The following is a 24,186-nucleotide window of genomic DNA, read 5'->3' on the forward strand; positions in this document are numbered from 1 at the left end:
GTTGTTATTATGATTTCAATTAGGTTTGCTGTCTTACTTTGGCACCACCAAATACATCCATGTGCATCACCACACCTGTATAGAGCATGACTCTTAGAGGTTGCTCTTCCTATGGGTGTTTGTTTTGACTTGTTCTCATTCACAAGTAAGTATTGTTGGGTTTTTTTTCCTTTTTTTATTCATAATTATTGTTGTTTGCCAGGATCAGCCCGTTGAGGGATTGGCAACTATGGATTGCCAAGAGTCTGCAGGTTTTCATTCCACCCAAAGACTGCACCAGGTGTTCAGTTACTCCTCTGTGGTTGAAGGTGTGTTAATCAGTGAAATCGTGGGCCATTGCTGCCCATCCCTACCCCTGAGACATCTTCTTTACCACGCCCATTTCCTCCAGATTTTGATGCTGTAGCGGAGGGTTATGTGTTGCGCCTATACTTCTGCAGGTTATAAAATAAAAACACGGAGGCTCCGTCATCTGAACAAGACGCCAACTCTTTATTCCTTCCCAGCGAGTCAATTGCAGTCCACTACACACTCACCACTTCCGTTCTTACCCTTCAAAATAAAAGCCCCAGACCTCCACTGCGGAACTGCTTAAGTGAACTCCCTCAGAGCCTTTAGCTAAGAGGCAACTCATTACAAATAGATTACAATGCGAAATGCATACAATTAGGTCTGATAGGCGGGCATGATTTTGTGAGTCAACCCGAGGAGCCAACCAAGAACTGTAAAAAGTTAAACTGGCTTAACTGGGAACTGTCTCTGCCAGTTTAAATTGACACAATGCAAATTTATTTCCAGTGACAGATGACAGAGTAGTGACTTGTGTGATGATGCAAAATAATTTGGCCCAAAGTTGACGCATGGAACTCAGAGGAGTGGCCGAACCAGAAGTCTAGCGGCTTCTTTCTTACCTCGTCTCTGCCTCACTCGGACCAAACTCAACCGTCTAGCGAGAAAGTGGCTCGATCTTGTACAGAATCACAAGAAGGAATAGGTGTTTTGAAGCATTAATGGGACGTGCCACATTCATCCCACGGAAACGGCAACAGTAAGTTTTTTTGTTTTTTTTTTGTTCTAATTTACATTTGCGACTGTTTTGCATCGCAGCAAAATAACTATCTTATCTCATGGTTCCCTGTTTCCATTTATGAACTGAAATAATGTATTCAGGCAATACAGAGAATAAGTTTTCGTATTATCACAATTATTTCATAGGCCCACAGGCACTCTGTTAGAGAGAGAGAGAGAGAGAGAGAGAGAGAGAGAGAGAGAGAGAGAGAGAGAGAGAGAGAGAGAGAGAGAGAGAGAGAGAGAGAGAGACAGATATGCACATCATTAAAACAAATACCAAAGACTTGTCAGTCCACATGAGAGTTGAGGTGTGTGTCTGTCTGTCAAAGTAAACATTAGAAACCCTTTCCTAATATTGACTTGCACCCCCTTTTTCACAATACATTTTACAGTTTGAATGGAATCTAGTTGAAAGTATGTGGAAGAAGTTACAGTTCAACATGTTTGGATAGAATAATAAAGAAATAAAAATAAATAGTGGAAATAATATGAGTGTGCTAGGTGAAAGCTAGGCCAGGTTGAAGAATGAAAGCTGGGTTGAAGAATTGGCTGTACTTGTCTTGTACTAGTCACTGTGACCCCATGTGGGTCAGTGATTACAATTGAGTTTACTGTTTCTGATTGTGCAAACAAGACAACGAAACAAGAAGTTAATTACAAAACAGCAGTCCTGGTTATGTCCATACAAATGCTGTACAAAACCCACAACAACACATGAGACTGGTGTTTTTTACATCCCCTTTTTTTTGCAGAGCCCTATGACACAAGACCTGTCCCTTTGTCACATTGCTTTGTATCTACATCTGAGATGCGAGCTATCTCTAAGAAGGTTCTTGGACTGATTTTGGTCGGTGGATTCCTGCTGGTCGCCCTGATACACTTCTGGAGTCCTGGGGTCAGCTCAGGAGTTGACATACGGCCAAGAGTGGGGTGCGCCATAGAGAAGCTCCTACAGAAGAAAATGAAAGACTTCATCAGTGGCTATCATGACATTCCCTACCATATAAAGGAGGATGTGGCATGGTGTGTTATGACTCAGGCTTACTTTTGTTTGTCTAAATCCTGCTCTGAATTCTTATTTTGACCCATTTCTTTTCGACTCTTTCGATACCTTGTTTCTCTCACAGTCGCTTGGCACAAAATGTGTGTGTATGCGAGGCAGATAAGGAAACCTTTCACCTGCCATTCTCCCATCTGCTTTTCACACGTGTGTGGGCCCACAACCTCGATCTTGCATTCTTGGGCTCCAATCCTGATCCTGAGGGGGTAAAAAGTCGCAGGGCTCAGGAGTACAGCAGCTTTCAGAGGAGGTAAAGTACAGACAGTGACACGTTCATGGCTATCAGTGAAGAAACTCTTGTGTAATCATGTACATTTTCTGGTGCCTGTCAGCTAGGGTTCACCATTCTTTTAGTTCTTGTATCATGAGTGTCATCAGTAAAATCAAAAAATGCCTCTAAATCTACATCTTGTCTTTCTGTGGGCTACTGCCTGCTTTTTTGTGGATTAAGGATCGATCCTTTGAGCCACAAGGCTTACTAATGGGATACTAATGGGATTTGGATACTGGAAGTTGATGACTAGCACTGGTGGGCAGAATGGTATTTATTGCCTGGTGATGTAGCAGTGCAGTTACTTTCCTGTCTAATGTGGAGTTTTATGTGAAGGTCCTACACTCCTGCAGACCTGCTTATTATAGCTGACGCCAACAGTCCTCTTCAGTACCCCACCCAGGGTGTCGAGGTGCGACCCCTCAAAACAATCATTATTCCTGGTGAGAGCATATCTACCATTGTGCAATATTTGACATTGAAGATAAACGTTCAAAACAACCTACTTTTGCGCTAGCATTTGCTATCAGTTGATCAAAAGATATCACCATCAGTCATCCAATTTTGAAATAAAGTACTTTGTTGAAAATTTCTGTTGATCTGTTGTTGTGCGTTTCTAGTGTCCATCCCATGTTGATCTCTCTAATGACAGTTCTCTTGTCATAGGTTTGGGTCTTGAAGAAAAACCAAGATCTAGACACATGGTACATTCTCCATTTTGGGGTTTCCATCATGATCAACATACCAATTTCTTCTACATAAATGTTGATCTCTTGTTATTGTTCCCTCAAAACCATATGAATGGTGTAACAGGTGTACTTGACAGCGGCATTGGGGACATTTGATGTGGCAGCTACTGTAGACGGTGTCTCCGTCGAAGGAGCGGGAGAGAAGAGCATGACACTATCAAGTCCCCTTCTGTCCAGTCTGAACAGGCAGCTACAGTTTGTCACGTACACAAACACTGTGTTCCACCCCAGGACTGCAGACACAGGTAAGGCTATCTTGCGGATACTTTGTGTGTGCTGAGAGTAGGATGATGTGTGTATGTGTGTTGTATGGGGTAGGGTAAGTAGTATCAGGAAGTGTTTATCGATATAGGGTTCTTTTTTTATCAGTTAATAATAAAAAATGACAACAAAGGATAAAATTTAAATGTAGATCTCTTGTGCGCGCTCACCATCTGGTGCAATCGCTGCGGGGCAAAGGACAGGGGTGAGGCAGGCTTAGATGTGGCAGGCCTTGGAAGCAGAAACTGGCTCTCAATATGTGGAACATAATCTCTCTGGGGGTGGGAAAGTGCCAAAGCTTGTGCACGAGGTTGAAGTACCAAATAAATATAGTTGGGCTCACCTCCATGGACACTGTCAGCTCTGTCACCAAACTCCTCGATATGGAGGGGAGGGGGGGGGTCTCTCTCTCTCCTACGCAGGAGTTGTCCTGGGTGAGAGGAGCCGGGGCGGCTACAGGAATACTTATGAGTCATCAGCAGTTTGTTCTATTATAAAGTTCTATCTGGATAGAGTGCAGATCTGAGATATTGAGCATCAGAGTTTTGATGTCCCAGCTGATAAAACTGTTATGTAGTGAAATCTGTCTTTATAGCTCAACTAAGCCTGCACCCACATGGTACTTTGAATGCAAAATGTCAAAATCATAGGACAGAGTGACCGTTTACAATGGGATAACCCCAGTTTCAATGGGAAACTGGATGAATATGATTTAATGGTAAAATTGGTGTTGGATATCCTCTTGTGTGTAATCATTGAATAAATATTTGTTCATAATCAGAGCATGTGAGCTGAGGAATGCAAAGTGTCCATATAATAGTCTGAGTGTGGGGCGCTAATGTAAAAGTTTAAAACATTGCCATCACATGACATCACTGCGTGCCACAAGTTGTCTGTAGTGGAAATGTTAGTAAGGCAAATATAGGCTTTTGGCACTCAGGATGTACCAAACCGGCTTTTCCACATAGCATATATGCACAGCGTCAGGGCCTAATTGTCAATGATCCATGTGGGTGATACCAAACTTGCGTGACAGGGCTGGGATGAGGGTCAGCAGCACCTAAATAATAAGACGTGTCTTAATCCTGTCGTTATCTTCAAGCAAGTTCCTCCGCTCGCTCTCTGACAGGCTCAGTGATCTGATAGGAGCTCATAGCTCACTGCTTCTCTGCATCGAGAAGTTGAGATGGTTGGTGCACCTGGTAAGGATGCTGTCCGAGTTCCTACCTTTTGGAGGCGTACTGGGCACAGAGACCCAGGGGCAACCCAGGACTCGCTGGAGGGAATATATCTGCTTGCCATCTTGCCACTGTGCCTCTGACCTAGATAAGCAGCAAGATAATGGATTGACAAATGGAGGTGTGGCCCAACTTGGTGTGGCAGTTATCATAGCATTAAGAGGCAAAGAACAGTTTCTTTAATGGTTTGGTGTGATCGTAGTGAACTCAAAATCGTGTAATTGTGATGAAATAGAGTGAATGATTTTATTCCAGTCTGACAAAATGTATGATGACTGTGTTGAACTTCAAAGCATTTCCTTGTTCTTTGACAGGAATGAGCAAAAACCTTGAAAAATGCACAGAAACTGAGTGTCTCTGGTTTAGAGTTGAAGAATTGCTCAGAAAATTATTTCATGGAGGAAAACAAATTTGCCAGTGATTTAACCTTTGTGCAAGCAAAAGACACATGTGATGTTTCATAATCTCCCTGAAATCTGAAAGCTAGATTTGTTGCTCTGTTCTGCAGTTCAGTTTGCAACTGAAGGACAGCAGTCAGTTTTCACCATTAAAGTCGGACATAGTGCCACCCCAAAACTTTACAACTCTGGATCCCACGGAGGTTTGTGGCCATTTCTATCACTATCATCCCTTTACATTTGATTCAAAGTGTTTTGAATGTCACTCAAGGTCTAAATAATTCACTTTAGGTTTATTTTCTCTGTCTTTTTCGTTTCCCCTTAGAATACAATATTAGTGCCCTTGTCACCATAGCAACCAAGACCTTCCTCCGCTATGATAAACTCCAAGATCTTATCGACAGCATACGGCAATACTACCCCACCGTCACCATAGTGGTAGCAGATGATAATGAACACCCTAATCCAGTAACTGGACCTCACATTGAGCATTACATCATGCCATTTGGAAAGGTAAAGAAGCTTGCAGATAGACATGAGGCTTGGTTAGGTATGATCAGAAAATGGCACAGTTGGTGTGTTTCCTAACTGTTGACCCCCTTCACCTGTATAGGGTTGGTTTGCGGGAAGGAACCTGGCAGTGTCTCAGGTGAGCACAAAGTATGTGCTGTGGGCGGATGATGACTTCATCTTCACTGCAAGCACCAAGCTGGAGAAGATGGTGGACATCCTAGAGAAGACCAGCCTGGACCTGGTGAGGAGAGCCTTTGTTTTCGAGAGTGTGAAAACTACACATACTGTACATCCAATGCTATTGTGCACATGCTGTATAATTACAATTTGTAGCAATTTGTTTGCATCTGCTACTTTGATACAGACACAGTTGCTAAAACAAATGTACTTTATTTCATTCAGTCTTTTGCTCCAGTGTGCCATCCATTTTACAGACTGTCTTGTGTGTGTTTTCAAAATGCACATAGCTTGCTCTGCTGCTTTGATGCCAGCACCTAAACCTAAAGGGCTTGTGACAGTTGACATTAGTATTTCAAAATAAAAGTAGATCTGGTCTCCCAAACAGGAACTATGTCTCCTAAATGGTATCCCTCCACTATGTTCTCTTCTATCAATAAAAATGCTATTTGACGAAATTCTGTTCTAAAACGTTGGAGTATTCAGACTATTTCATGGCCTCATTCAAATGAATGGGAAGTCAAAATCTGAACGCTACAAACTCTTCCCCGCTGCATCCGATCTTGGGGAGTAGGGTTAGGGTTTATATTCTGGTTTTCATGGCGGTCAAGTGCCGAATAGCCCCCATGTTAAAACTAAGTGGAATATTGCTTTAAGTAAGAGAAAGGTAAGAAAACCAGAAGTCAGATTCAGGAAATAACTACTTAAATGTCAGTTCCCTCTGTTCTTCTTTGTGTGTGTGTGTGTAGGTGTGGGTGTGGGTGTGTGTGTGTGTGTGTGTGTGCTGTATATCCTCCCACTAGCATTTTTGATGTGTTAATGACCTCAGGTGGGCGGTGCAGTGAGAGAGGTGACGGGTTACACCGCAACCTACCGCCACACCATTTCAGTGGAAGAGGGGGGCGAGGAAGGTGACTGCATACACATGAGGCAGGGCTACCACCACGTCATCAAAGAGTTTCCCAACTGCGTGGTGGCTGATGCAGTCATTAACTTTTTCATGGGGAGGACGGACAAGGTGCGGCAGGTGGGCTTTAACCCCCGGCTGGCACGGCGCGGCCATCTCGGTGAGTCGATCTGTAATTACCTGTTATCTGCTATATTGTGAGCAGGTTCTTGTCTATATACAGCTGTGATGATGCTATTAGGAAAAGAGGAAAAAAATTAATCCGGGGGTATGGCATCAGCAAAGATTGTTTAAAACTTGTAATCAAAATAAAGGGTTTGGAAGCACCTTACTTGTGCAACGTCAAAAATGTATTAAAGCTTCAAAAGCGCATAAATCAACAACATCGCATAATGAGCAGGAGAACATATATAGGCTATAAACATGCAGAATATGCAACATATTTCGAGCTCAGTACGTTTTTGACGTTGCACAAGTAAGGTGCTTCCAATCCCTTTATTTTAATTATATTTTTGCTATTTTGGAAGCCCTTTTCTTCCCACCATTTTTTGACGTTAAAACTGACAAATCATGAAAATGTGGTATAAGTGAAAGTAGCTAATTCACTTCAGGGCCAGTTATTGTTCAATTTTTTTTCACTGTAACTCTATTTCAGTTTCCAGTGTGAAATCGTCTTTAGCTTGTTCTAAAGTTTCTTCTGACCCTGCAGAGTTCTTCATCGATGCATTGGGCTCCCTCCACATCGGCTCCTGTAGTGATGTCATCGTAGGCCACGCATCGAAGATCAGACTACCGTGGAGCAAAACAGAGACAGAAAAGGCCTATGAAAAATTCCGCTACTCCTCCTCCGATGAAAGCAAAATTCATGAGGAAGTGTTCTACTTCAAGGACAGATTCAAATGCATGACCAGTAACTGAAACCCGTACTCCCGCTTGTCTGCCTTTATTTGTTGAAGCAAGACTGGAAAATAGCAAAAAAAAAACTGTGGTTTTATTTCACACAGGCTTGGCCCTCTAATGAGACTCTAATGGCTTAACTTACTGCCTCAGCACACCGAAAATGTGCATGTACATGCTCAGGAGACATGCCTGGTGTCCATCGATCTTTAGGGCCATTATGAGCCTGGGCCTATGTTATCTCTACTGGAGAACATGTACATGCTAACATGTAAATCAACTCATCAATAGTTTTTGATGAGTTGGTGAAAAAGTCACTTTAAAATTTCTGGATTTTGTGTGTGTGTCTATGTTTGTGTCCCTGACAGGAAAAAACAGCTGGAGCCGTTAGATTTGTTAGAAGTATACTCTACATTATATGTACTACATATCATCAATAAACATGTTTAAAAAAGATGTGTATTTGTGTCTGTTTGCATATGTATGTGTGTGTGTGTGTGTGTGTGTGTGTGTGTGTGTGTGCGCGCGCGGAGGACAGTCTGTGTGCATATCTGACCTCTTTTCTCTTCTTTATGACCTCTAGCAGGGTTCCAGCACCCTGGGGCCTCATGTATAAACGGTGCGCACGTACAAAAAGGTTGCGTACGCTGGTTTTCACGCACACGCGGGATGTATAAAAATGAACGTGACGTGAGAATGTGCGGGCCGTGCCGCAAACTCTAGACCAGCCGTGAGAATGTGCGGGCCGTCCCGCAAACTCTTGTCTGGCTCTGTCAGTTGGCGACGCCAAACTACAAAGTACTGAAACTCGCCAAATGTTTCAAAATAATGTTTTTTCATAGGCTACTATGAAGTAGTCTATGAAAAAACATAATTATGTCCACTGATACACCATAATAGTTTGATCATTTATGTGGATAATGTTTAACATCAGTTCCCCCAACACTGGAGGAAAATGCTATTTTTCCCACCCTCCATAACTTGTCCTAAATATGAGGGTGTCAAATGAATGAAAAAAGCCACTTAGGAAATAGATACAGGCACTCCTCTCTAAATCTTCTATATCGCCGCGTTGGTTTGTGCGCCCTCCGGCTCACTTCAAGTAGGTCTGGCTTATTGAGCGCAATGAAAACCTAGTGAAACTAATTTCCCACAGATGACATGCCTTACTCACTGTGCCAAAACCAACCTGATTGCCAGTAAACTGGACAGTTTTCTCTGTTTATGTGACATGGAGATGTGAACACATGTCAGGGACTGTACAGTTGCCGAGGCGCACAGAGATCCATGGCGCACAGGAGGCGAGGCGGACAGATCCATCTCTCCTGGGAAGAAAACGCTGTGTTGGGTGGGCAGATGCACTCGGAATAAGTCCTGGAACAACGTGTGATGTCCAAATGATTTGTGTGTAGTACCTGCTCACACAAACCACCGAAGCTGTGCGGTGACTGTGGGACTGAACGGTAGGAAAGGAAAGGCCACTCGTGCGTAAAACAAAAAAAAAAAATAGTGTAGACAAAAATGCCATGTTGGAAAAGCACATTACCATATTTGGAGCGGCAGCGCTACGAACACGTCACATTAATGTCACATTATATGGTTTTGTTTTTAATCTTTGAATCAGTTAAATTATGCAATTTTACCTTTATTTACAATAACACTGCATGCGTAAAAGCACACTGGAAATATTTGGAGAGGGGGGCACTGAACACAGGCACATTCACCATCGTTTTTGACAAGAAGGTGACAAGAGGGGCGTATTTATAGTCATTTGCATAGTTAATTCTGGGAGAAGACAAGGCGGGGTGAGAGGCTCGTGCATGTGCGCTCAATTTCACGTTGATTGGAATGTATAAAGGAAAGGCGCGCAGGACCTGGCGTGCGCACGGTTTTATACATGTAGAGATTTCTGTGCGTACGTAATTTTCAAATTTTGTGAGTACGCCATCTTTCAGTATGAAAGCTGCGTAGTTTTTTATACATGAGGCCCCAGCACCTTAAACAGCTGCTGGAGTGTAAGCAGCGTTCTACTGCTCACATCTTTGCAGCTGTGCAGTGGGATGGTGTGTTTGTTGAGTCCTCTGTTTTCTCTCATCTGTCTTTTATTGGTTTGTCTTTAATTGGTTTGTTAGTGCTGAACTAGATGATTTTATGGCTGGAGATGGATCACAAGTTGACAAAGGATATCTTCAGCAAGAGTAAGTCAAACAGTAGCTAAAACACAATTATTCAACAATCTCAAACAATTCTTAGATCAAGCAATAAAGTGTGAAGAAATTTTTTGACTTTTTTACATGATGGTTTATGTATAGTTTTACTGGCCCACGCTCTCCCTTCGATTACCCTCATTCTTGATATCTCCCTATCTCCTGGGAGATCTCCTCCCTATCCCTCTGTGTGTGTGTGTGTGCGTGTCTGTGTGTGTCTTTGGTTGGTGGTGTCTGTGCTGATGGCTCTGTGAAAGGATCATTTCCTAATTTCTCTAAATATGACCACTTCTGTTATATATATATATATAACTACAGCTGAGCCAACAACCTCATTTACTCAAAGTCAAGTCAAAACTTATAGTGAGTGACTAGTGAGCTGCAGTTTGGTCAATACCCTGGACTGAACATGGGCAACGGGTTTGTGGGCTAGTGCACATTTTCATCCTTTCAGATACTTTAGATTGGGCCTCTCAGTGAAAATTTCATTTTTTAACTGTTTATTCTTTTCACTGTTACTGTGTTAAATTCTTATTTTGTCTAAAATATATTTATGTATTGCAAATATGTGCTCACTTGGACTATTATAAATCTACTGCTATGTGGCTTTGGGTGTGACACATCTTCAGTGAGATGAAAAAAAAATAATATGACAAGATGGATTCTTATTGTTAATTTATTGTTGTTAATTATTCCCATCTTCCTGAAAGTACACAAGGCCTGTTGCACACAGCATGACAGAAGCTAACTCAGCAGCAGCTTCATTTAATCAAGAATGTCTGATAGAGATGTTGGCTTACCTACTGAAATGAGGCTTTACAAATTCACGTCTTATCTTTTTGCATCTCACTTTTTATTTCTGGTATCACATCGGCACAACTGTGTAGTGTCTCTGTGTACTATGGGTTTAGAGAAACTAGTCTCACATCAGGGTGGTATTCCAGAAAGCAGGTTTAGTGAAAACTCTGAGTTTGTTAACCCTGAGATGAGGGAAACTCCGGGTTTTCAGTTCCAGAAAGAGAGGTAACTTAAACTCTGGATCAGTTACCACGGTAACTAACCCTTTCTTCAACAAACCTGAGTTTCTCTCTGTCTCCTTCCTCTTACAGAGCCAGACACGCTGTTTCATTTCCTCATTCATTCAATCCGTATCAAAGCGCATATCAAAGCGCATTAATTAGCGGAGGTTTACTGTAGGGTGAATTAAGGGTGATTGGGACAGTTTTTGAATTTCTGCATTGTGTAAGCTTTCTTGCCATACATTTAAAAAATTAGCCCAACACATGATACATTTCTGTAATACTGAAGATGTTACCTATCCATTTGAGGAGGAAAGAAGGTTATATCATATTCCAAGGAGGCGTGGCATACCTTTTTGTGTAAACTGACCCAAAACCTTTTTTTTTTTGTAACATTTGGGTGATTGGGACAGGACCTTTGGGTGATTGGGACAGCACATCTTATCATTGATTTAGGCTAGTGTAAGCATATTTATTGCACAATTTAATTCATACTTTGATATAATTTCACATGCACATTTTCCTTTCCTGTTCATCATTATGAATTAAGCCTCTGCAGAGTTGATTTTGGCACGTTCCAGGCCCTGGCCAAGAACCTTAACTTGGGTGTGTTCCCTGCCTCCACTATCTGCCTGTACTCTTCAATGGCTCCCTTCATCCTGTCCTCACTCCACTTGTTGTATTTTTTCCTTGCTGTCTGTTTGTTCTTTCCCTGTGCTCTCCCTTTTGCTGTCTTCCTGCATCTCTCTTCCTGCCTCACTGGTGCCATTCTACTCTGCAGTAGATTAATCAGGATTAGTTAGGGATGGGTTAAGTGGTCAAGGCTAAACTTAGTGTTAGGTTTGGCTTGGTTGGTGTATTAGGGTAAACTTGTTGTTTTTTTTCTAGCTGTTTTTGCTAGCTGGCTAGTCCAGCTAGCAAGGGGTCCGCACACATGAAGAGGTTGGGAACCACTAATCTAGAGCATACAGAGCATACACAATGGTTCTGTATTGCAAGGTTGATAATTTTCTTCATTAGCAAAGCCTTTTAGCACTGTCCCAATCACCCAAAATCATTTATTTTATTTTTATTTAACCTTTATTTAACCAGGAGTGGAGTCTCATTGAGATTACAACAGCACAGTTACACGGTTGCAGACATAAAACAAACATATAACAATTTAGAATGAAAACAAAGAACACATTTCATCAACATTCAAAACATCTACAGCCAGATGTGTTTGCTTCCAAGTCATTTAGAAACACTTTAAATGCATCCAGTGAGACCAGCTCCCGAAGATTCAGGTAATTTTGCAACTGATTCCAAGCAGAGGGAGCAGCATACCTAAACGCCCTTTTTCCCAGTTCAGTACGGACTTTAGGGACAGTTAGTAGGAATAAGTCCTGGGAGCGAAGACAATAACTTCCCATACTTTTTTGAAGGATGTAGATCCGTAGGTAAGATGGAAGCAGACCAAGAATAGCCTTATAAATAAGGATGTGCCAATGGTTAAGTCTGCGGGTGGACAAGGCAGACCATCCAACCCGAGCATACAAAGAGCAATGGTGAGTAAGGGCTTTAAAATTTGTAATAAATCTCAGTGCTCCATGGTAGACAGTATCCAGCGTGTGTAGGCATTGCGAAGATGCATGCATGTATATAACATCGCTGTAGTCCAGCACAGACATAAAGGTGGCAGCAACAAGTCTCCTTTTGGCCTCGAAGGAAAAGCAAGACTTGTTTCTAAAATAAAAACCCAATTTCAACTTCAGTTTTTTCACCAGTTGCTGAATGTGAGGCTTAAATGAGAGAGAATCATCAATTACAATTCCTAGATACTTGTATTGAGATACAGACTCAATCTCAGAGCCCTGAAAAGTGGTGATAGATGGGAGGTTCAGTGGCTTGGATTTTGCATTCGAAAACATCATGAGTTTTGATTTGTCGGCATTCAAAACAAGTTTTAAGTCACACAGGGTACGTTGTACAGTATTAAAAGCAAGTTGTAGCTGACAGAGAGCCTGGTTTGGTGTAGACGCAGAGCAGTATATCACAGTATCATCGGCATAAAAGTGGAAATTTGCGTTGGAAACATTTTGAACAAGACTGTTGATGCAAACACGGTTTGGGTGGATGGGACAAAATAAAAACAACCTAATTCCAAAAATAGAAACATGATATTAACACATTTTTTACTGATTTTGTTGCAGTAGTACATCTGTAGTGGAAATTATATTATACTATTCTATTTCTCTATGCATTAAGCACTGTCTTATTTCAATGTTGTCTGCTCTCAGTACATTTCCACTGGCTTGAGACAATGGCTACTGTGTGAAGATGACCCTGGAAAGTCTAGCCATTTTATCTTTGTCTTGCACAGATGCACCCTAATCGTAGAATGTTTCAAGTATAAGAATGTGCCGGACTTCTCATGACTTGGCTGTTTCTACCACATGATTATAAGAAGGACAAAGCTCATTGTTTCGCTCTTTGTCTCACACACTCGTTGGGTGGGCATTGCGCCTTGCTTGCAAGCAATAAAGATAACAGAAGGACAACTTCTCATCTCCAAGTCTCTTTATTACAGAAAACTTCCGCCACAACATCATATTCATGTTTCCATCAAAGGTTTGTGCAATATATTAGCTATGACAATTTTATGACCTTATGATGAAAACTAGCTAAAGCAAATGTCATTTTCCTCACCTCATCTGCAGGGTCAACTTCCTGTTTGATGCTTGCCCCGCCCTGATGTCACACCAATGAGGGCATGCAATTTGAATTATGTGGTTTCACAGCTAGGGCTCAGCAAAAAAAGTTTTTATTTTCACTCATCAGGCGAGAAAATAAACCCTGTATAGTTATACTGTCCCATTTGACCTTATGTCCCAATCACCCTTAACTCACGTCAGAATCAAAATCCTGGTTGGATATTAGTTTGTTACTCAAGGACTATCTAAAGTTACCGCTTTTATGCGCATCAGTCATTTCTTTGAACAGCGGTTTTTGCCTTCACATTCAAATATTAGCCTACACACCCTGAATTCACCCTCAGCTCAGAATAAAACCTCTGTGCACACAAGACAGCTGTCAGTTTGCTAGAGCAGTTCCTGCACTGAAATGTTTATTGCACATAATGTGTAATCTCAGTTTAAATTTACAAAATCGGTATGAAGCTTTAGACACGTAGGATCAATGAATAATTATCTCTATCATTCATGATGTGATTGGTCGCACTGATGGAACATCATTCCTATAATATTGGAGATTATATGTTAATATTTCTGAGTGAGCAGGATTGTGGTGCAGCTGCAGAATGTAGTTTGAAAGTGAGTTTTTTAAATAGGGTGCATAGTCTTAACGTGTTTTAACAGCATTTCAGTGACAATGTTTAAATTTATTTGTTGAAGTAGCTGAAATAAAGTCACTGAATGCTGTTGAGCCAAGATACAAATAGATGTCTAAAAATTTTAAATCTACTGTATTTTAACCTCGACGCCTTTTCAAGTGCAAATCACCAAACACATTATTACTGGATCAGATTGTGAGCTTACAATCATGTCTCTATGTCTTTGATCTATATATTTTTTAAATCTTTAGCTATATTTTTCAACTTCAGTTGCTGACCCCTGTGTTTTGTCCCCGTCAGATTAAAGCTGAACAAATATATTTAAAATGTAATGTAGGCTATAGCCTAATACACAGTCAGATTCCACCACTTTATCATCCATTAAGGAAATGTAAGTCTGGTAAAAAATGAATTAATGGACAACACTGAATAAAACTTTATTGTGTTAACTTATTGACACTTTTCCCCACTCTGACTCAGGCTCTTTTTTTAAAGATAAATGTGCACCGTCCGCATACACATGCATTAATATCTCTACAGCCACTGGATTAAAATGGAGGCTCTGCCTTTTATTTACCTGTTGCCATGGTGAATCGTAGTATCGGAGCTCCATTGATGATGGCTTTTTATTGTCGTCACGCACGCACTTAACTCAGGGGTGAACATACTCAGAGCTGATTGAACTAACTCAGATCAGCTGTTCTGGAACCGAAAACTCGAAAACGAGTTTCCTATCTCGGGGTTTATCAACTCAGAGTTCAGGGTTAGACTCAGAGTTTGTTGAACCTGTTTTCTGGAATGGACCCCAGCTGATTTCTTTTAGCAATCAAAACATTGAGAAATTAAAATTCATAGTACAAAAACAACCTCTTAAAAACACAATTAAATCCTCTTTCAGTGTCAGTTTTTAATGTCAGTATTTTTGGACCTGAGTGGTATTTGATACTGCGTAAAGTCAAGTTAATATTAATAAATTATTTTGTATTATTATGTTGACAAATACCTCAGTTGCTGCTGTTTGGGTGTGTAGTTGACTAATTCAAAGTCATTCGATGCACCAACTGTATACACTCGCTGCGGAGAGACTGTCATGCTGATGCTTCACCACAAGATGGAAACAAAAGATCAGACAAAAATAAAACCAATCCTAAATTGAGTTGTGCTCTGTTTTGTCACGAAGAACCTAGAATTAAATGTGTTATTATTAGTTGTTGTACTAGCAGCAGTAGCAGTAGCAGTAAATTACAAATATGAGAGATGCTCTTTTGATTGACAGGCAGTACAATATCACATTAGCAACTGGCAGTGTTTTTCTATTTATGACCAGGATGGATGTCTTGCTAATTCTATTGAAATAGCATTAAATAAGAACAAGAATTAAGAGTTACTTGATGTTTTATCCTTTTTCATATCACTCCACTGGACTTTGGAATCAGTCAAATTTCTTTTGGGGGTGGAAATAGGTCCATGTATTGACTATTGATTATTGACTATTATTTTTTTAATCAAATCACACATTTCCTCAATAAAGGTTTTGTGTACGGTGGTTGATTGGAACAGAATTTTAAGTACACGCTGTATGGATACTTAAATTTCCCTTTTTGCAACCTTACCTGTAAGCATTTTTATAGATAAATCAAAGTTTTGTCATTAAAGCCTGGACATTCCTGGAGGAGTTTGAAGGTCTACTTTTTGAGTGTGTGTGTGTGTGTGTGTGCCTGTTTGTGGGTCTGCCTGTGGAATCAGGCTTAGTAAACAGTTGGCCAGAGCCTTGTGTACCATGTTCTAATTGAAGTGGACTACTTCCTGCCAATTAGTGAAATACTCCTTGAGCTTTAAAGGGAAAACCCAAAGGGTGCAGTGTCTAGAGGCCTCTTTGAAATATGCACTGGAAAAAATTAATAACTTGGCTATCCAACATCAAGCAAGCAAATAATTAGTTTTTGCTTTTTTTTGCCCTGGTTTTGAACTCACACTACATATAGTTTTATCAGGTCAAGGTAACATGGCTGATGAGGTGCAGTGTGCACTGGGAACAAAGCCTTTAGCTTTCAGACAGCAGAGGGCAGTATGGCGGTGAGGTGAAAACATTGCTCCTCAACTGATTTAATGGCATTTACCCAACTGTGGTGAAAGGCTTCTGGAACATCTTATGGTGTTGGAAGGAAATGTTTCATTAGAATACTGTTCTACCATGTAAACACTGTATTCCTTTGTGTTGATAGTATTATGGATAGTATTACCCAATTTCCCCACAGGGATCATTAAAGTTTCATCCATTGTAGGCAAATTCAGTTTGTTTATTGCAAAGTTTATGGATTGTTATTGTTTACTGTTATGAAAATACATAATTTAAACACCAATGCCAGCTTTATACATATTAAATAAACTAACAGCCGGTGAGATTAGAGCTATAGGCTTTGCAATCTGAGGCCTGGTCATTCTACTTTTTCTGTTTTACTGTTTGCTGGGTGCTGCAGTCAGCATCTGCTCTCTATCAGGCTTTGTTGTCATTTGTAATCCTTTATTTTTCAGAGACTTGGTGAATGTCATATCTCAGTGCTGACGCACTGGTCTGCAGTATCTCACCAAATACAAAGACTGCTCTTCTTCTCTCTTCAAGGCTGAGGAGGAGCGTGCTTCACATTCCATTTCCAAATACAACTGCATTTTCCCCCAAATTATATCCAAACTTAAAAAATACTAACCCAGGTATTGGTGTAGTGTTGAATATTCAACAGGAAAATTTTCAGCCATTCAATAAATGTCTTTTTTTGATTCAGCAAGAAGAAAGAGACTCTTCATTTCCAGTTTTCGAATATGTTTATTGTCAAAATACTAAAGTAGCCACTGGATGGCACAGTTGCCGAAAAATACAAAACTCATTCCAAAAATGTCTTGTGCAGTCTCTCTGGAGTGAAAAGAAAGAACTTTTTAAGGCAAAGGCAATGCGATGGCATTTACACAGTTGCATATTCAAGCACATATTTCAAATTATATAAATATACATAATCTTTTAAGAAAGTATTCAGTGCAGTTCATGTTTATCTGTGTATTGCAAAAAATAAAACAAGAAACTAAATAAATACCATTATCCTAATTTTCCAGCATATATGACAAGTAAAACTGAACAACAGTTATACAAAAATAATATCTATCACATACATGTTCATATTCATAACTCATATTATTTGTCTCTTCTAACAGCTTCAGCAGATACTGAATGACATTTGTGTGTGGTGGAATAATTTTGTTTGCTTGATTTAAAGCTCTCTGAATTTGAGATTATATACTTTTAATTAAGTGTGCCAATAGATGTGTGATCCTAATATATACGTATATGAGAGATTGCCATAATCCTAAAAATGGTAACACTGTCATGGGATAACTACTCCATTTCATAATGTAGTGCTACAACAGGCTACTGCTTTTGTTTCTTTAAACACTGGCATACAGTACAGTCTGACATTCTGGCCTCAGAACAGGACCAAATACTGGAGTCCCTATACAGTATAGGGGCATGAAGTCCACACTGAAGAATAAAAGAAGAAGTCCTAATGCCTTCTGCCATTTTCTTCCCAGATACTAGTCAGGTTGATCTGTGAGTTGATCTGTGAGTATGGCCCATCATGAACCATCCACCTCACACCCAGACAGTTGTGGTGTTTTCTGGAGGTTTTTCCTGTGGTGGATAAAGCAATAATGTCATTTTTGTTACAACCACATACATAATCTCAAATCAAAGTATCTTGCAGTTGTGTAATTTCTGTTCTCCAGCTCACCTTTTCCTGTTGAATGTAAACCACAGCATCATGGACAGTAACGAAAATATGTTGAGGGTTCATGTAGTTCATTAGACCGCTGGATGTGAGGATCTTTAAGACGCTCTCTGAGGGGATAGAAATAATTGATCAGTATACAAGGTATGCATGCAATGTAGTCTGGCAAGTAGTGCAGATTTTTGATCAATTTGATAGCATCATCCTTATAAAAAAAAAAGTCCCTGAAATTATGTGGTATTATTAGCCAGAATATACAGAAAATCATTAAGAAAGACATGCATATTGATACTGAGCCTTACCATTGCAGTTTGCCAAATATATGCGAACCCCAACTTTCTGGCATTCAATACACATCTGCAAAAGGCATAACCGCAAACAATCAATTCCAATGACACTATGCACCTAGAAATGACTGTGTAATGTATAACATGTCATGCTTTAGCAGACTCACCTGTATAAAGAGTCTAGCTCCAGCAACATCAACAAATACAACACTGCTGCAATCGATTAGCACTGCCTGGACATCACTCTCAGACGTTTCTGCATGAAAAAATTGAAATTTAGCATTGTTTGAAATTAACTACAGCACATGACAATCTACAAAAAAGGTAATATTTACATGTAATCTAAAAAAAACAGTGGTGATAAATATGTACAGTTGTTGTGATTATCAAACAAAATCCCTTTAATTCATTCAAAGCCCATTTACAAGCGACAGAGACATTTAGCACCTTTGCCCACTTATTCAAAACTCCTAGTAACTGGCTCTGGATAAGGGTGCTGGCAAAATGCCTAAATATAAGTGCAGTTGCCAGCAGTTATTACTGTGAAATGTCCTAATTTAAATTGATAACATATCTTTTAGAACAATCAGATATTTTCTAGAATTCTTAGAGCCATATGCAAATTCAACAAGCTGCACAAAGAGCCACCCTCCAACAGTTTTCAATACTTACCAGATTTGAAGAACTCATTTTCCGATGAGAACGAGGTGTTGGCGACACCTCTCTCCTAAAGGATGATCGGGGAGGAAGAAAAAACAATGAGGCACTGAGAAACTGGATTTGATTTTACATGCGAACTGTAAACCGTTTGACGCAGCTCCTTCAGTCAGTCTAGCAGTCTTACCACAGTGTTGACGGCGGTCTCTCTCTCCCTCTTCTCCTGGGCCTTCCTGGCCTTCTCCCGGCTGCGGATCCTCTCTGGCGTCAGGCCCAGCAGCCTGCTCATCTCCTCCCTGAAGAAGCTGCGGTTGCCGTAGTAAATAGGCCCGTTGTAGGTCAGGATCTTCACTCCAGGCACCTCATAGCACTGAGGGGAATACAGGACCACCCCAGTTTCATTCTAGGCTATAACTGCATTGCCTTTAAGCTTATGGCTTTCACTTATCTTGGAATAACAAATAAAGATTTTATGTGCTTCAAAAGGGTCCTGAAGAGGATTTATATATTTGTGCATGTTAGATAGAAGAAACTAATACTCATGAATATCAAACAAGTGTCCTCTCACCTTGCTGTGGTTCTCCAGAGGTCTGTAGATCTCAGTGTTGCTGGCCCGGCCAAGCACTGAACAACCAGCCCTGTTGAACCACGGGTCATTGTTGTGGTTTTAATTAAAATAACATGGCATAAGTTATGATCTACATAGCCTGAGAGTGATGAAGTGGTGTTTCCCTTTAATGAATTTTAGAAGTTCACAACCCCATGAAAAAAATCTGAAGAAATTCTCAACGTCCTTGTCTGAAAGAAGATATTCATGCAGCGGCCTCCAGGGCTTTATAATTCCAATAACAGGGTGTAATGAGCATGATTATTGTTGCCGATGAGTGTGATGTTCCCAATTCATGTTTACACATTCAGATATGCATCATATTGTGCAGAGGGAATGGAAAATGTACCTCTGTGTACGGCAGATGACGGTCATCATAGAGAAAACCACCCCAATGGCTAGACCAAGGTCCACGTTGAGTACCACCACAGACAGCCAGGTTACCACCCAAACCACCTGCACAAACACAGAGCCACAACAAGTTATTCTCATATCAGAATACAACATTAACAATGAAAGTATGTCAGTGCAAATGGTTAATTCCGGCCATGCACTCTCCAAGTTGAAGGACGAAGCTGATTACTGTGGTGTGCTAACCGTACTCTATTAGCCCCTAATACCATGGCCTGATTTATACCTGATTCTGATTGGCTGAAGGGGTGTTGATTAATTTCAGGTAACCTCACTACTATGACGTAGAAGTCATTGTTCTAAACTAATGCATCATCAAGATGTCAGCATGCCATTGAGCTGTTCGCTGACGCACTCAGCAGGATATACTGTGTGAACGAAATTTCCATTGAGTGAATAGCTTAGTTACAAGAGACAATACTAGCAAAGCTGTTTGGTGTTTAGAGGTGCAGCATTTGTTTACTTTGGGGTAATCACAAAGAATTTAAGCTATAGCATCAACTGCAACCAGTCAAGTCCAGTGGTTTCCTACCATTTGATGAGAGAGCTGCAAGTTACAGAAGGACTTCTGGAAGTCAGTAGTAAGAAGAGCACAAATAAAAAAAAATATTCTATAAAAGATTAATTAACAACACTATATTTAATTCAAAATGTAATTGTATCTTTTGCAAGTAGCCATGGACTAAGATAACATCCAATTTGCGCCATTTTTGAAAAAGCCCAAGTAGCTGTGCTTTGTGGATCAGTTATTAACCTAATGGTAACCATTTATCTTGCATTCTCTTTTTTTTTTCTTATACAAGGACACCAGAACAATGCAGAATACACTCCCATGTCTGATCGTTATATCAATCAATGGCCTTACAAAGTCAATCTTGCTGATTCTCCACAGTTCAGGTAAGTCCTGGAACTGCAGGAACATCTGTCTGAGGCTGGTAACGTTGATGCATGCCAGTACTGCCTGGGGACAGAGATGAAGAGAAGAATGACTTGAGTGTACTGTTTTCTCTCTCTCTCTCTCTCTCTCTCTCTCTCTCTCATACATATAAGTACAGACACACAGGCAAACACACCTTGGGTAGGAAGTAGAACAGCGGTCCAATCAGCAGCAGGACAATCAGAACCACCAGACTGGTGAACAAGCCAGAGAGCTGCAGGAACACACAGAGAAAACACACATCCCTTATTTGACCAAAAAAGGCTCATTGTGACCCATAAGCTTTGTCCTTCACATAGCTGATTCCTGCATAAATAATATACAAGTGATATAAAATACCTGTGGAAACTCACTCCTACATTTTAAGCCATTTGAATTGGATCCCTTTCATGTGTCAGACAGTGTCTATTACATTTTCATGGTTTTCATGAGATAAGGGTCCACAGTTCAAGCCTGGCAGAGTGCAAGCGCTGAATGCAAAGCGCTTACCAGTGGCCAGTGATGCTTACACATGACAGTATGCATATAACCTATATTAAGTAACGAGTGCAGTACCTGTGTGTATCCTCCAGCACTCTCCAGTATGTTAGTGGTAGCCAGAGTGGCTGAGCTTGGGAAGCAGGTGAACAGAGAGGACACAGTGTTGGAGATGCCATGAGCCAGCAGCTCCTGCAGGCAAACAGAAGTTCAATGCAAAGAGGTCAGACTTGGGTTGCCTGTAACAAACGCACTGGTGCCAAATTAAGATTTCAGTAAGTAGCCGTATCACTTCAGGACTATACCTGGTTGGGATGTATGGAATACCCATGTTTATCAGCATAGATCATTGCCAGTGAGACGGACACAGCGTAACCGACAAATGTTATAGCTACTGTGTCTCCAGCAATGTCAGGGAAAGTGTGCAAGGCCGGCATCCGCGGACTTGGGAAGCTGAGGATAGGAGATTCATAGTCAAGCCATTGGAAAAGTCACACGGGGTCATCAGTGTTGAATTTTGCCAAATCTACAAAAGCTTACCCAGCTGGGATATGGCCAACTATCTGAATGTCGTAAGTCGAGTCCAGCGAGGAGGCGTAGGCCACTCCTGTAGCTAGAATCACCTGGAAAATAAAGAATAAAATCATGACTCATCACCTGTTAATTACTATGTAAATATAAAATACTGCTTCAAAATATATAACACTAACATTAATCATAATAGCCGGTGTAGACTATAGCCAGACTGACCGTGAGGATCTCCACAGGGATCGGTGTGCGCAGTCGCTGCCGGAAGCGCATGTTGATCTCCTTAACTGGCACCAGGATGGACAAACACACCAAGGAGATCAGCAGCTCAGCCATGTTGGTGTGAGGCAGGTTCTCCATCACTGACGCTAAGGTCTGAACACACAAACAACGCTATATGAGCCAATGCTACAAGACACACGCCCACCCATGCATCACTCCATCCGACTATTGGATCAGACCATCGAGATCTCATCGTGAAGCACCGCCGACCTTGAAGAGGGAGAAGGTCCCAGTGTGGCGAGGGAGTCGCAGCCCCAGCATGCTTTGCAGCTGTGATATGGTGACATGGAAGGCAGCCGCACTGGTGAAAGCCTTAACAATTGGCTCCGACAGATAGGTGGAGAGGAAGCCCAGTTGAAGACCAAACATACAGAGCTGGGGGCACAAAAGATTAAAACATGACATAACACATTGTGTCAAGGAATCAGGTCTTCTAGTCTCAACAAAAAGCAGAATAGGAATGAAGATCTGCCACCTCTGTTCAATTATTATTGCTTTAGATTATTTCACTTCACTATACTTGGTGTCTCCGATTTACCATGATAATCCCTGAGAGGAGCGCCACAGCTGAGGCCACTCCGATCCTCTGGGCCTCGAAGTCTGCTGCTTCAGAGGAGCTGGAGTTCAGCTCCAGAGGAGTCGGCACCAGCTGCTCCACCACAGAGCCGGTCATCAGACTCACCACAGCAAAGGTACCTGAGAAGAGACAAGTAATCTCAGTAACAGTGGAAAACACATAGACTTGAATAAGGATCAACAATGAGTTGAAGGAGCACGTGGGAGAACATGACCATGTATAGTAGCTTCCATACAGCAAAGCCATTACCCATGTTTATCGGAAAGATATCATTCCACAGTAAAAAAATTTATATGCAATAGTTTTCTGTAAAAAGGAGTAGCTGTGATGTGGAGTCTTACCTGTGGAAACGTGACGACCTGTGCCAAACAGCATGTAGAGGACCACAGGGAAGAAGGAGGTGTAAAGGCCAAATATTGGTGCCACAGATGTGAGTAAAGCGAAGGCCATTCCTGTATTGGGAAGGACAATCAGACAGGCAGCTTATCAATAAACATGTATAATCCATATAATCCATCTATGTATAATATTTCCTTGTGTCTCACACTAAGGCTGTTGCAACATGCAGGATTTGAGGACTACATGCTGTAAAAAAGTTTTTATAGAACTGCAGTTGAAGTGACTGCCAATCACCACCATTTCTACAACGACATTATTTATCTTCACTGTGACAATATAGATTTTGGCAATTACAATATAATATAAATGTATTGCATTATCTTTCATATTTTGCTTGAATAGCCTGTGCTTATAGAAGTGTTGTAGTTATTTACGTGCGTTTTTAATTTGAAGATTCTGCAATGACACCTGCTCAAAAAAAATTTAATAGTTGAAAGAATTTCAAAATTTCAAGTCCAACTGCCACTAAAGGTCGTAATCAAAACAAGTCAGAAAATGAAATAAATTACATCACTTTCTCTCGAGATTTACCGACTTTCAATGGGGAAGTTTGAGCGAGACACGGTAAGCTCATTTCAGTTTTGCACTGGTTGCCTCATTAATTGTAACTTTGTCCTGATAACGTGTTTACTCACCTTGCGGAATGTGAAGAATACCAACTGTCAGTCCCGCTATGGTGTCTCCTAAAATCCATTTCTTTAACCTGTATCTCGGCAGCCAGTTGAAAATGGGGACTCTCTCCTTCAACAGGTGGAGGCAGGCTCGCCGGGAACACCTGCAGCTTCCAGCGAGCTTTTCCCGGAGCCGCAAACTTCCACTCGTCTTTTCCTCGGAGCCATAGGCCTGTTTGAAGCGGTCCTCCGTGTAGATATTCCGGTACACAGCCACAGAAGCACTCATCTTGTCCCTTTAGTTTACCATGCGAGCGCTCCGGTAGAGTCAGAAAAGATGTTGTCTATTGCATTACATATATAGCAGACTCTGCCCTGACATCAGGAGCCATTGTACTTTCCTGTCAGACGCTTCTTAGCCAATGACATGGCTCAAAGCTCAACCTTTTTTGTTGCTGTGTTGAACTACTTTGGGAGGATTTTTACATCTTTGTCTGGCAGAGACCCCATAAAGGTGTGCTTGTCCTGTGCTTTT

General features: G+C 41.0%; 2 protein-coding genes across 3 annotated transcripts; one reads left to right on the forward strand and one right to left on the reverse strand.

Annotated features, from left to right (window-relative positions):
• Positions 1 to 679: 679 nt before the first annotated feature.
• Positions 680 to 7,998, forward strand: b4galnt1a (beta-1,4-N-acetyl-galactosaminyl transferase 1a). 2 transcript variants are annotated; one of them, XM_071903269.2, is made up of 11 exons: positions 680 to 1,048; positions 1,824 to 2,094; positions 2,199 to 2,381; positions 2,739 to 2,845; positions 3,069 to 3,106; positions 3,216 to 3,396; positions 5,159 to 5,251; positions 5,374 to 5,561; positions 5,662 to 5,802; positions 6,568 to 6,805; positions 7,355 to 7,998. In XM_071903269.2, the coding sequence occupies exons 2-11, from the start codon at positions 1,880 to 1,882 to the stop codon at positions 7,561 to 7,563; spliced, it is 1,593 nt and encodes a 530-aa protein (XP_071759370.1). In that variant the 5' UTR covers positions 680 to 1,048; positions 1,824 to 1,879; the 3' UTR covers positions 7,564 to 7,998. The 2 variants fall into 2 exon arrangements, with proteins under 2 accessions (XP_071759370.1, XP_078144595.1); XM_078288469.1 differs by lacking the exons at positions 1,824 to 2,094; positions 2,199 to 2,381; positions 2,739 to 2,845; positions 3,069 to 3,106 and having other exon boundaries at positions 682 to 1,048.
• An 8,950-nt stretch (positions 7,999 to 16,948) lies between these two features.
• slc26a10 (solute carrier family 26 member 10) lies at positions 16,949 to 23,943 on the reverse strand. Its single transcript, XM_071903277.2, has 18 exons — positions 23,676 to 23,943; positions 22,983 to 23,093; positions 22,603 to 22,760; positions 22,275 to 22,439; positions 22,005 to 22,157; positions 21,795 to 21,877; positions 21,560 to 21,707; positions 21,333 to 21,446; positions 20,914 to 20,991; positions 20,706 to 20,801; positions 19,779 to 19,885; positions 19,391 to 19,460; positions 19,010 to 19,192; positions 18,838 to 18,892; positions 18,333 to 18,421; positions 18,181 to 18,235; positions 17,882 to 17,988; positions 16,949 to 17,781 (listed from the first exon to the last, which is right to left on the reverse strand). Exons 1-18 carry the CDS (start codon positions 23,938 to 23,940, stop codon positions 17,743 to 17,745), a joined length of 2,076 nt encoding a protein of 691 aa, XP_071759378.1. The 5' UTR covers positions 23,941 to 23,943; the 3' UTR covers positions 16,949 to 17,742.
• Between the last annotated feature and the right edge of the window lie 243 nt (positions 23,944 to 24,186).

Source organism: Centroberyx gerrardi, chromosome 14 (genome assembly GCF_048128805.1).
Source record: "Centroberyx gerrardi isolate f3 chromosome 14, fCenGer3.hap1.cur.20231027, whole genome shotgun sequence".
In the NCBI taxonomy this organism is placed as follows: Eukaryota; Metazoa; Chordata; class Actinopteri; order Beryciformes; family Berycidae; genus Centroberyx; species Centroberyx gerrardi.

Coding starts and splice junctions, on each gene's coding strand:
- b4galnt1a (XM_071903269.2), top strand. CDS start 1,880: ATGCGAGCTATCTCTAAGAAGGTTCTTGGACTGATTTTGGTCGGTGGA. Junction 2,095..2,198: donor ATAAAGGAGGATGTGGCATG/GTGTGTTATGAC, acceptor TTTCTCTCACAG/TCGCTTGGCACAAAATGTGT. Junction 2,382..2,738: donor TACAGCAGCTTTCAGAGGAG/GTAAAGTACAGA, acceptor TTTTATGTGAAG/GTCCTACACTCCTGCAGACC.
- slc26a10 (XM_071903277.2), bottom strand. CDS start 23,940: ATGAGTGCTTCTGTGGCTGTGTACCGGAATATCTACACGGAGGACCGC. Junction 22,440..22,602: donor TCCTCTCAGGGATTATCATG/GTAAATCGGAGA, acceptor TTGTGCCCCCAG/CTCTGTATGTTTGGTCTTCA. Junction 21,878..22,004: donor TCCCTGTGGAGATCCTCACG/GTCAGTCTGGCT, acceptor TTTATTTTCCAG/GTGATTCTAGCTACAGGAGT.